The 13,861-nt window shown below is 37.1% G+C and overlaps 1 protein-coding gene across 21 annotated transcripts in view; it reads right to left on the reverse strand.

The window, feature by feature from the left end:
- Nucleotides 1-13,861, reverse strand: part of FARS2 (phenylalanyl-tRNA synthetase 2, mitochondrial) — a 632,301-nt gene that overhangs the window by 442,768 nt on the left and 175,672 nt on the right. For all 21 annotated transcript variants that reach the window (XR_009262822.1, XM_058733127.1, XM_058733132.1 and 18 more), the window contains one exon: nucleotides 10,704-10,863. Coding sequence is in view for 20 of the 21 variants with exons in the window: in XM_058733127.1 (XP_058589110.1) it covers nucleotides 10,704-10,863 (160 nt within the window). In the remaining variant the exon portion in view is untranslated. The remainder of the gene's footprint in view (nucleotides 1-10,703; nucleotides 10,864-13,861) is intronic.

The following is a 13,861-nucleotide window of genomic DNA, read 5'->3' on the forward strand; positions in this document are numbered from 1 at the left end:
CTTTGAACAAGAAGAACAAAGTTGGAAGGTTAAATTCAAGGCTTGTGATGAAGCTACTATAATGAAAAAAGTGTAACATTGAATCAAGATAGACCATAATAGATGAATGGAACAGAATATAGAATCCAGAAATAGATCCAAACATATACATTCAATTGATTTTAGACAAAGGTAGGAAGGCATGGTTACTTCAACAAATGGTGCTGGATATCCATATGCAAAAAATATATAATCCATAGGTCATACCATATGTAAAATTTTTCAAAATAATGACAAGCCTAAAAATAAAACCAAAAAATATAAAACTTCTAGAAGAAAACAGAGTAGAAAAATCTTTATGACCTTGGGTTAATTAAGATTTCTCAGAAACTACATGAAAAACATATTCCATAAAAGAAAAAAAATAATTAAATTTCATCAAAATTAAGAACCTCTGCTCTTTGAGGGTCACTGTTAAAAGAATGAAAAGACAAGCACAGAATGGGGGGGGGGGCGGGTATCTTCAAATCACATATCTGATAAAAGACTTGTCTGCAGAATACATAAAGAAGCTTTGAAAATCAATTTAAAAAATTTTATTGGGAAAAAGGTTTGGAAACTTCACCCAAGAATACATAAATGGATAGCAAATAAACACATGATGCTCAGCACCAGTAGTCATTAAGAAAATGCAAATTAAAATCCCAATCAGGTATGACTATATACCTATTAGAATGGCTAAAATTAAAATGACTGACCATACCTAGTATTGCCAAAGATGGGAAGCAACTTCTATCATATACTACTAACAGAAATAAAAAATGGTTCAACCACTTTGAAAAACAGTTTGGCAGTTTCTTCTAAACTTAAATGTATACCTCCTATTCATCCATTCCATTCCTACATATTTACACAGGAGAAATAAAAATATATGCCCATACAAAGACCTAAACCTGGGTGGCTCAGTCAGTTAAACAGCCAACTATTAATTTCAGTGTGGGTCATGATCTCACATCATGAGATCGAGCCCTGCACTGGGCTCTTTGCTAACAGCACAGAGTCTGCTTGGGATTCTCTCTCTCCCTCTCTTTCTCTGCCCCTCTCCCACTCAAAATAAACAAACATTTTAAAAAAGAAGAAGAACAAAGAGCTAAACACAAATATTTATAGCAGTTTTATTTGTAACAGTCAAAACCTAGAAACAACCCAAATGTCCATCCACCTAGATGGATAAACATATTGTGAGCTGTCTGTACAATATAACACAATTCAGCAGTAAAAAAGGATGAAGCATTAATACATGCTGCAACATGGAAGTATCTCAAAATAATTATGCTCAGTGAAAAAGGTCATGATCTCACAGCCTGTGATTTCGAGCAAATAGGGCTCTACCCTGAGCTAGCAATAAGAGCCAGCCCCACATTGGGCTCTGTGCTGACAGCTCAGAGCCTAGAGCCTGCTTTGGATTCTGTGTCTCCCTCTCTCTCTGCCCCTCCCCTACTCGTGCTCTGTCTCTGTCTCTGTCTCTCTCTCTCTCTCTCTCTCTCTCAAGAATAAATAAACATTAGTTTTTTTTTAATTTTTTAATGTGATTCAATTTTAGGAACAAAGTAGAACTAACCACTATAAACCTAATTACTATTCTCAATCGCTTTCACTTCAGTTATATTAACAGAGATTCATGGATAGAGAAAAATGTGAAACGATATGGAAGATATGGGATCCTCATTACCATTACAAGTGACTTCACTCTTGACTAAGTCAACATACACGATACAGAGCCCTAGGATGTTTTGGTTGGATGGGACAACATGTACGTTGGGTTGACAAGCAGGTTATTTTGGGGGTATCAATACCTATGGAAGAAGAAGGTGGCAACAGGTTGGAACAGAATAAGTCAATGAGCTGCAGTCAGGCCCAACAAAGCCTTACATAGCTCTGGTGCTTGGCCCATCAAGACTGCCCTATAGTGGGATAGTGGGGTTGTGGGTCAAAATGCTGGGCCTTTTTATTTCTGCCACAACCAGTCTTTGGATGTGCACAGCCCTGGGAAAGGCATCTCCTGGGGCAACGAGTCTGCCTATAAGCTGAGGCAGTCCCCAAAGGAGCTGACAGCTGGAGGCCATCTGCACTCTCATCAGGAGCATCCTTGGAGGGGATCCTAAGACACGTATCTCAATGACCATCACAGGTCTTTTTTACCTTAAACAAAAGATAAGAGAAATTACTTGCCCACGGCAACATATCTAGTCAACAGCAAAGGACACAATCTGTTTCTTCTTCAGACTAGTTAATCTAACTTGTGCTACAGTCCAATGGTTTCTAAAGGGAAAATCCAATGTTTAGCAAGACTGTACCAAAGAAGGCCTGTAAATCCTATGAAACAGAGGGTGAAACCAAAACGTTAGTTATCCTAAACCCCCACCTCAGCTGCTCTGAAAGAAATGATTGGCCAAATAGGCTACAAAATATTGGAGAAACAATTTAGAAATGTTTAAAATGACAGCAAATGCCACAAGCATGAAAATAATCTAAAGGGTTATTTTATTCCTTTCTAATTCTAAACTGGAAACCTCTCTTAGCCTTAGGATGCTGGCACAATTGAAATGTTAACAGAAAATAATAAACTGCTCTGGAGAGGCGGGGGGAAAAAAACCTGAACTAAAGCAGCTGTAATAACAACAAATTGCCACAAGGAAATAGTATGTTCTAATTTTTAATTTTGCTTTTCAAGAACAAAGGAATATGATATTAATAACAACATCAAAAAAGGGGGAACGCAAGCTTAGACCATAAGCACAAACATAAAAAGTCACTAAATAATTCTGAGGGGTGCCAAGGTAGTAACTACTCATTAACTAATTAAAGAAAGATGGAATTTGAAGTTTTTAAATGATCTTTGGTGTCTATAATGGAACTGAGTCTGATGTGGCAAATAGGGCTCTACCCTGAGCTAGCAATAAGAGCCAGAGTAAGGCTCAGAAATATTCAGTCTCAGAAATATTATCTTTTCAAAAGAGCCTACCTCTAACATGGGCTTGGAAGTCAGGCTGATTAGGCTAAAACCCAGGCTCAAAACATTTCCAACTATGTGAACTTCATGGTAATGCATTTCTCTGTGTCTAGGTTCCCTTGTCTAAAAAGAACAGAGATTATAATCATAGATGTGGGTCAAAACAAAAAGATCCTTGTGCAGCATTTGACACTGTTAATTATTATCTCTATCACTGTCACTTATCATAATTAAAACTATTAGTAATCTAAATGACACCCAGGTTGTTTGTACCTGTATGGTTTACCAAGGTATTTTTCAGAAACTAGCAGACCTCCCCCCCAAAAATTAAATGACCCTCTGAAATGCCCAGTGTAATAATATGGCACTTCTGTTCAGAGTGCAGAAGAAACAGCCAAGAGTCTTGAGGGAGTAGTTAAGATTCAGTGTGAACACCAGGAGAGCACACAGCACCTGTTTTCTCTTATACATACCCCTCGCCCTTGTAGTTCATAAAATGGGTCTGGATTTGGCTCACCTTCCCACCCTGCTTAACATCTACCCTGAGAAGAATCTTAGCAGATGTTATAATCATACAAACACACCTGGGGACAAACTCACTCCCGGAGACGGCTCCCTTGGCAATACGCATGGCAAAGATACACCGGGGCTAGGTAAGATGCATCTTTAAGGATTTTCAGGGTATTTGGCTACTGGGTGAATGGGGTTAAAAATGATCTCATAGCTGGAAGGAAAGAAAAAATAAAAGGCTTTTATCAGATAGACTTTAGTGCACTGAACAACATATATTCTCCAAGCAGGTGGATTTTTTACTTCAATGCCATTCCACAATTCTGTCAACTCAGTCTTATAAACAAAAAGTAAATTTGAAGATTTATAAAACAGTACCTCTGATCTGTGATGAAATCTAAAACCTAAAAGTCAAGGCCAATAGGTTTTTAAAAATAAAGAAAATGTTTGCCTGAAATAGAGAAGTAACAACTTAACTGCTGTTTCAAAAGTTAATATTCTTATTCTAATATTCAGAAAAGTCATACACTTCAGAAGTGGTTTTTTATGAGGAAAATTGCTACCTGGAAACTTTTGCCTCAAAGCACAATTTTGAGTGGCATTCAAATACAAATATTAAAAATAAAAACATAAAGGAAATCCGGCACTGGATGCAAAGTTCCAAGGTCCCTGGGAAGGTTTTATAATCTACAGAGGGTCTAGAACATTTTTTTCTTTTTAAAATATTTGCTGGTGTTCAGAGAGGACATTAAGCCTTCCATCAACCCCAATACAACTGTTATGTCAGTCTGGTATAAAATCACATCTCATTTCATTAGACAAAATAAAGACAAATCAACCATAACTACTGTTCTTTGATTGTATAATATTTCCTCATAAAAATCCCTGTTTTTACTGCCTTGTTTTAATTTTTCTCCCTTTCCTTAGTCCTTCATTATTTTTCATATTTACACATTTATTTAACATTTTCTTCTTACAAGGCACCTTTCACATATGTTATTTTATTTTATTCTCATGGGAAACAAGTATTATTATGTTGGCTTTTAAGAATTAGAACACTGGGGCCTAAAGCACTAAATGACCTGTTTAAGATTTTAAAGTGGATGAAAGAGAACTTAAGTTTAATTTTTCTGCACACTACCATTTCTCAGTGGACATGAGATTTCTCGGTTAACCATTTTTCTTCCTTTCTTGTGCATTTTTCATGCCTTAGTGCCATAACCGCTATCTGCTTACTCTCAATGACTAGAGTCAGCCCTGATGTCCTCCAACCAGGAAGCTCTCCTGGAGCACATGCTCAATCTCAGGGGAGGTCCCTCTCCTATGTGCTCTCATGACACTTTGCATTTCCCTGTGAGAGGGGTCAAGATTCATGGCTCCATGAAAGCAGAGATTATGTCTAACTTATTTAGAACTGTGATGCCTGAAATGTGCTGGAAATCCAAGAGTCCTCCCTGCTCAGAAAAATAAAAACCCAGCCCCAAAGAGAGTTTAGATGAGCACACAGAAGAGCGTCTGCTTCGGGACTCAGCCTGTGCACCAGAAAGCTTCCTGATCGGAGGCCACATGAGTAAACACTAGAGGATAAATAAGAATTATCCAGTTGAAGGGTGAAGGGGCTGGGAGGCCTAAACAAGGTGAGGGGGGAAGACAAGAATAAAAAATAACAAAGTAGGAGAAACACAAATACTGGCATTTAAGAAAGGAGGCTACCTGCCTGTTTAGAACCACTCAGTTATCTAACCAGGAGGCAGTTTCTGAACCTCACCAACAGCAAATCCTTTGATGAGATAAATGTGTCACAAGGCACAAATAAAGAGGGTTCTAAAAATGATTCTTTCCATAGTTTAACAATGGGAAAAGTCAGATGATCATGAACCTTTCTGTAAAGCGACTAGAGAAGGATTATGATCTCCCTCAAATACTACAATCCCTTCTACCCTAACTTGCCTTGAAAATGGCCTAAACAACACAGCCCATCTCTCCTGCATTCCAGTGTTAAATAGATAATATTACTGCTAAAAATGTCACAAGTCCTTTATTTTATCATGGAAGTAAAGAGAAGCTGGCTATAATAGGATTTTCCTATCAACAATCTCACTCTGAAACTTGTTTCACTACTACATTATTTCATTTAAATACAAAATATTGCATAGCAAGCAACAGAAATAGAAAATAGCAAATATCCATGTACCCACCATTCAGTTTTATGAAATCAAAACATTTTGTAATATTTAACTTCGTATCTTTTTAATTTTAATGAAACATTATGAACACACTTGGAAGCCTGGTTTGTACCTCCTCCCTATATGATTTTTCACCTCCTAGAAAAAGACATTAGCATGAAGTTGATGTTCTCTTTTTAAAAATACATATATATATGAAGAATATATAGGATTATTTAGTGGTTTCTTAAATATTACATGAACTATGCATCCAGCAATTGAGATATTCTAACAAACCTTGCTAAAATAGGGCAGCAGAGGCTTAATGAATTATAACAAGAATCTCTATAAATATAATTTGAACTCGCACATAGGTAGGGAAATCTGGAGGTGCAAAAACATAGAGGTCAATTAAAAGTCGTAAGGGAGCAGTCAAGTTCCAGCTGGGGGAATGGTAACTAAGACTCCCACATAAGGCGTGCACTTTGTATTACAATCTGTTTTTCTATGTCATCGCAAACACTTACAAATGTTAGACTTTTAGGTTTTACACATGAAAAATGACAATGAACAACTGGTGGCTTTCATTTGCTTTTCTTTGGTACTAATAAGGGTGAACGTCTTTTCATATGTTCATTTGTCATTCTAGCTACACCGTTTGTCACCTTCACGAAATGTTCACCCATTTCTCCCTTAGGTTGACTTTGGCTTATTTATTTGGAGGACCTCCTTATATATGCTGAATGCTTACTTGACATGCCACTGTACTCTTATTATAATGTCTAAAATTAAAATGATTGACCACATCAACTATCATTGAAGACACAGAGCAACTGGAAGTTTCATACACTATTGAAAGGAATATAAAATGGTACAACCACATCAGAGAATAGTTTAGTGGCTTCCTAGAAAGTTAGAAGACAACTACCACATGGTGTAGCCATTCCACTGCTTTTTTTTTTTTTTAATTTTTTTTTCAACGTTTTTTATTTTTTTTTGGGACAGAGAGAGACAGAGCATGAACGGGGGAGGGGCAGAGAGAGAGGGAGACACAGAATCGGAAACAGGCTCCAGGCTCCAAGCCATCGGCCCAGAGCCCGACGTGGGGCTCGAACTCACGGACCGCGAGATCGTGACCTGGCTGAAGTCGGACGCTTAACCGACTGCGCCACCCAGGCGCCCCAACCATTCCACTGCTTTTACCAAAGCAAAATAAAAGCATACATCCTTACAAAGACTTGTACATGAATATACAAAGCTTTTGCATAGAGCTTTACCTATAATAGCAAAACACTGGAAATGATCCAAATCTCAATCAATGGGTAGATGAATAAATAAACTATTGAATGGAATACTGCTACATAAAAAAAAAATGAACTATTAATATACACTCCACCATGGATGCTCTTAAAATAATTATGGTAACTGAAACAAGCCAGGCCAAAAAGAGGGGGAAAAAAAACAGGGTACACATCATAGCATTCCATTTATAAAAATCTAGAAGGTATAAATTAATCAATAGTGACAGAAAGTAGAAAAATGATTACCTAGGGTGAGGAAATGTGAGGAAGGGCAAGAAGGAGAGATTACCAAGGTACAGAAGGAAAATTTGGGAGTGATGAACATATTCATTACCTCAACTGTGATGGTGGTTTCATGAGTATATACATACGTCAAAATTGATGAGAGTGTGTAAATATGTTTACTTTACTGCATGTCAACTTAGCCTGTATACTTTAAACATGTATAGTTTATTTTATATCAATTATAACTCAATAAAGCTGTTCCTTAAAATTTTGTAGTAATAGTAGGAGAATAATGCTAATATCATCCTCAGTGGGAAAAAACTGAGCCCCCTAAGGTCAGGAACAAGACAGGGATGTCCACTCTCACCACTGTTATTCAACATAGTATTGGAAGTCTTAGCCTCTGGAATCAGACAACACAAAGAAATAAAAGGCATCCAAACTGGCCAGGAGGAGGTCAAACTTTCACTCTTCACAGATGACATGATACTCTATATGGAAAAACCAAAAGATTCCACCAAAAAACTGCTAGAACTGATTCATGAATTCAGCAAAGTTGCAGGATATAAAATCAATGCACAGAAATCCGTTGCATTCTTATTCACCAAGAATGAAGCAACAGAAAGAGAAATCAAGGAATCAATCCCATTTACAGTTGAACAAAAAACCATAAAACACCTAGGAATAATCCTAACCAAAGAGGTGAAAAATCTATACACTGAAAACTATAGAAAGCTTATGAAAGAAATTGAAGAAGACACAAAAAAATGGAAAAAGATTCCATGCTCCTGGATAGAAAGAACAAATATTGTTAAAATGTCAATAACTACCCAAAGCAATCTACATATTCAGTGCAATCCCTATCAGAGTAATACCAGCATTCTTCACAGAACTAGAACAAATAATCCTAAAATTTGTATGGAACCAGAAAAGACCCCAAATAGCCAAAGCAATCTTGAAAAAGAAAACGAAATCAGGAGGCATCACAATCCCAGACTTCAAGCTATACTACAAAGCTATAATCATCAAGACAGTATGGAACTGGCACAAGAACAGACACTCAGATCAACGGAACAGAATAGAGAACCCAGAAATGGACCCACAAACATATGGCCAACTAATCTCTGACAAAGCAGGAAAGAATATCCAATGAAATAAAGACAGTCTCTTCAGCAAGTGGTGGTGGGAAAACTGGACAGTGACATGCAGAAGAATGAACCTGGACCACTTTCTTACACCATACACAAAAATAAACTCAAAATGGATGAAAGACCTAAAGGTAAGACAGGAAGCCATCAAAATCCTCGAGGAGAAATCAGGCAAAAACCTCTTTGATCTTGCCCGCAGCAACTTCTTACTCAACACGTCTCTGGAGGCAAGAGAAACAGAAGCAAAAATGAACTACTGGGACCTCATCAAAATAAAAAGCTTCCACACAGCAAAGGAAACAATCAGCAAAACTAAAAGGCAACTGACAGAATGGGAGAAGATATTTGCAAATGACATATCAGATAAATGGTGAGTAGCCAAAATCTGTAAAGAACTTATCAAACTAAACACCCAAAAATCAAATAATCCAGTGAAGAAATGGGCAAAAGACATGAATAGACACTTCTCCAAGGAAGACATCCGGATAGCCAACCGACACATGAAAAAATACTCAACATCACTCATCATGAGGGAAATACAAATCAAAACCATAATGAGATACCACCTCACACCTGTCAGAATGGCTAACATTAACAACTCAGGAAACAACAGATGTTAGCGAGGATGTGGAGAAAGAGGATCACTTTTGCATTGTTGGTGGCAATACAAGCTGGTGCAGCCACTCTGGAAAAAAGTATGGAGGTTCCTCAAAAAACTAAAAATAGAACAACCCTACGACCCAGCAATTACACTACTAGGCATTTATTCACAGGATACAGGTGTGCTGTTTCAAAGGGACACATGCACCCCCATGGTTATAGCAGCACTATCAACAATAGCCAAAGTATGGAAAGAGTCCAAATGTCCATCAATGGATGAATGGATGGATAAAGAAAATGTGGTATATATACAATGGAGTATTACTCGGCAATCACAAAGAATGAAATCTTGCCATTTGCAACTACGTGGATAAACCTGGAGGGTATTATGCTAAGTGAAATTAGTCAGCCAGAGAAAGACAAAAATCATATGACTTCACCCCTATGAGGCCTTTAAGAGACAAAACAGATGAACATAAGGGAAGTGAAACAAAAATAATATAAAAACAGGGAGCGGGACAAAACAGAAGAGACTCAAATATGGAGAACAAACTGAGGGTTGCTGGAAGGGTTATGGGAGGGGGGATGGGCTAATGGGTAAGGGGCATCAAGGAATGTACTCCTGAAATCATTGTTTCAGTATATGCTAACTAATTTGGATGTATATTTTAAAAAATAAAAAATAAAAATAAATTTAAAAAAAGAATAGTAGGAGAATAAAACAGAATCCTAACCATGCTAGGCTTCTGTCTTCTAAACATCTTTTCCAATACAGGTCAAAAATTTTTAAATTCCCCTAACCTTCTTTTTACATCTTTCTAAAAATAAGCAAAATAATATCTCAAGTAAATTAGAAATAGTGAGAGGGATTGGGGGCATCATAGACAAAAGGTTATCCTGGAGATATAATGGAGAGCAAGGACTGAAGTAAGAATCCAGGTCTTAAAAAGACTGTTCTTCCTCCAGGAAATCCAGGAAATTCACTGTTAACCTGTTTGCTATTGATAGTAGTAATCTGTATGTCAACATACAAAATTTTCCACTGGGTCCACTCACATGGTTGAGAATCTTGCCCCATCAATCCAAGTCTGACCTAATGATAGTATGGTAAAAGAATAACACTAATCAGGGGCGCCTGGGTGGCGCAGTCGGTTAAGCGGCCGACTTCAGCCAGGTCACGATCTCGCGGTCCGTGAGTTCGAGCCCCGCGTCAGGCTCTGGGCTGATGGCTCAGAGCCTGGAGCCTGTTTCCGATTCTGTGTCTCCCTCTCTCTCTGCCCCTTCCCCGTTCATGCTCTGTCTCTCTCTGTCCCAAAAATAAAATAAAAAACGTTGAAAAAAAATTTTAAAAAAAAAGAATAACACTAATCAACCTATACACTTTCTCTGCACTGATCTTAATCCATTCTCATTCTTATCAAAGGTTGTAATCATTTTTCCTTCTCAAGCTAATTCCATTTTCATGTCCTCTGGCTCCACAAGTGAAATGAACCAGCAAATCTGTAAGTTCTACTTCACTGAGGACCAGAACCACTAAACCACAACTTAGACCAAAAAATCTAAACACAACTAGCTTTTTTTTTTTTAAAGTAGACTCCATGTCCAACGTGGGTCTTAAACTTATGACCCTGAAATTAAGACTCACATGCTCTACAGACGAAGCTGGCCAGGCACACCAACACAACTAGCCTTAATGATTTCAGAAAGATGGTAACTGTTAAATATTTAAGCTCCCAGAAGACAAAGGCAGATGAGTACCTACCATCTCCAAAAAGATGTGTCACAAGCCTGGTAAGCGTTTGCTTAAGGTCAAATTCAACGAGCTTTGTGGCCTCCATGGTATGTGTCTCCTGTTTATAGGCAGAACGATAACTCTGTTGAAAGAGCTGCAGGCTTTCTCCATCCTTTATGCCAGTAAATAACTGCAAATCAAGAGGAATAAGATAAATAAAGTAAAATAAATAAATAAATAAATAAATAAATAAATAAATAAATAAATAAATAACAGTATCCTGGTCAGTCTACATGAAAAAAACATAATATGAGAATAAAATCCATTAAGTCTTCTAGCCAGTCAACATACTGGAATTAACATTCATTTGGTACCAACTCTGAACAAAGCACTATGCCACATGTTATGGAGAGTCTTCAGGGAATTAAAAAACACTGTTATGATCTTTTCTCATCTCTTCATTTCCGTTTGGCTTAATTTATAGTCATTTCCTCAAAACAGACATTATCCTCAGTGCTAATACAAATACCACTGAATCAGGTTTTCAGACTCTAAAATTATATCCCTACATCCTACAGTGTCCTTACAGTGTGACCTGAGACTAGGTAAGAAAGTATAATCCAAAAATTAAATTCTGTAATGTTCATGAAGTCAGGAAGTATGCCGGGCTTTGCTTAACCTTGTTATCACCAAAACCCAGGACATAATTTTGCCATTTACTATCCAGGTAAACACAGGCAAGTGTTATGGTAAAGAAATCTTGGGTAATCATTTGTGAAGTAGAAATAATAATACTAAATTAAGATACTTTGTGATAATTAAAATAATACATGAAAAGCATAGAGTACCTGGCACATTGCAATGCCTAAAAAAAAATGTGATTATCATCACAATCATCATTTTTTTATTATAATTTATTGACAAATTGGTTTCCATACAACACCCAATGCTCATCCCAACAAAAGCCCTCCTCAATGCCCATCACCCACTTTCCCCTCTCCCCCACTCCCTATCAACCCTCAGTTTGTTCTCAGTACCCAAGGAAAAAAATAAAGTTACAGAGAAGAAGGGAGGCAAACCATATGAGACAATCATCATTATTAATCACAGCTATTATTAGTCATAAGCTGCTTTACCACAAAATAAAGTGTCCCCATCTTTAACAAAATAGATCTTCACCTGCTAGGAGAGGACTAAAGATGGAGAACTGAGCAAATGAATCTATTATTCTTTCCACCTAATGTCCCATGAAATAATTTTTTTTAACGTTTTAATTTAAAAAACTGAGTCAACTGTTTCTAGTAACATTGGGGTGAATAATTAGAACCAAACCTCCTCATATTTCTACTAAAACATACAAAAATTCTTAAAAGTATAGAAGTAACACAATAGAGAGGAATTACTTAAAATTCTACAAGAAAGCACAAAACCAGAAAACAAAACCCAGCATAAGCCAGAGAGAAACACTGAGAATATCTGCATCTCCAAGTATCAACTGAAAAGGTGAACATTGGTCATGACAGCTTACCATGACAAGTAAGGTTAAAGTGAAAAGCCACAGTATCTGACCAAGTTGGGTTATCAAATAAACAGCCCTAAAGCACTTCCCTCATGATAAGGATGAATACAATAGTAAACCAGTTCTTGTCAAACTTATAGTCAAGGCTCACATTTACCTGGGCAAGACAGAGAACCTCAGGCTGTGAAAATGGACTAAGGCAATTACAGACTGGTAGCTCCTCTAAGTGCCAGTAAAATCAAATGAAAATCTCAGAAAAAGATTCTACTATCCTATAACTCAAATTAGTCCTATGAGAGCTGAAGACAGTGCAGCTGCCAAAGTCTATGTCTTTCAACACTTACTTTAACAGTAACTTAGAACAACAAAAAGAACAAATAAAACTATTAAACACCATGCTTTCATCACAAAACAGACAATGCCCAACTTTCAAAATGATTGTAAGTTAAAAAGGTAAGGGGGAGAAAAATTGAGGGAAAGAGAGAACAGGGGAAGTAGTGAGGTACTAAGTTTGATCTAAAATAGCCACCAGAAAGAGGAAGTGACCTTAAGTGTGAAACTGCTATGACTATTCTAGGGGATGTGACTAGGGACCACAAGAAAAGGACTGAAAAGCAAGCCCAGGTCAAAGTGACACTCTTCCAAAGGCATGGTTACAATGGAAGAGAAAAAGGTGAAAACAATGAAAGACATCCTTTGACAACTGAGGGGGGAAGAGTAAAAGAGGCAAAAGAGAAAACTTAGGACTCCATAAAATAAAGCAAATCTAAAAACTTAAGAGGATTTATAAAACTATTCCCAACCCACTTTACCAAAAAACAAACAAAAAACCCAAAACAAAAAATTCCACTAAAGACTACACTTCGCCACACTAACAGAAGAGGGCACCAGACAACTATAAATTCTTCTAAACAACAAAAACCCACAAAAAGTAACAGAAGAAAATGAAATAAAGCTACAGAGAATTATTACTACCCCCTACCCCAGAAAATCAGAAAACCATTCAAAACAGATCAACAGATGAAAATCTAATCCTTTCCCCCCTCCCAAAAAAAAAGTCAAGAAGCAGAAGCAGAAGAAAAAGAAGAAGGTAACATACTACTTGAAAAGCAAATTTAATACGCTAAACCAAGCATTTGGAGTACAAATAATTGCTTGAGTCAGAAACTCAAAAATTAAGAACAAAACTGTATGAAAAGCAGGAAGAAATGAAAAGAGAGTTGACTGAATTCAGGAAGGAAATAGAAGAAAACTATCTCAGAATGGAAGTCTAAATTGCAAAGTATGCAGGAGGTAACAGCCTCAATGAGGATTTAATAAGGGGCATTAAATAAAAGCAGGAAGACAACCAAGATAAGAACAATGAGGTGAAGAAACAAAAGTCTGAGAGAAAGTGGTGAAATAGAAGCCATGCAAAGAAGGAATAACATATATATAATTGGAAGTTCCTAAAAGAGGAGAAACAAAACACTGGAACAGGACTAATGGGCACCAGATAAAATAAGCATCTGAGAAAATGCACCTAGGAGGACAAAACACAAGACATATCGTGGGAAAAACTCTACCAGACTTCAAAGATAAAGAGGAAAAATCTCTTAGGCCTCCAGGCAAAATGACCAAATAAGTTAGAAGGGCAAAGCAATTAGATTTAAATCAGACTCTTGAAAAC

The sequence above is a fragment of the Neofelis nebulosa genome, chromosome 6, assembly GCF_028018385.1.
Source record: "Neofelis nebulosa isolate mNeoNeb1 chromosome 6, mNeoNeb1.pri, whole genome shotgun sequence".
Classification (NCBI taxonomy): Eukaryota; Metazoa; Chordata; class Mammalia; order Carnivora; family Felidae; genus Neofelis; species Neofelis nebulosa.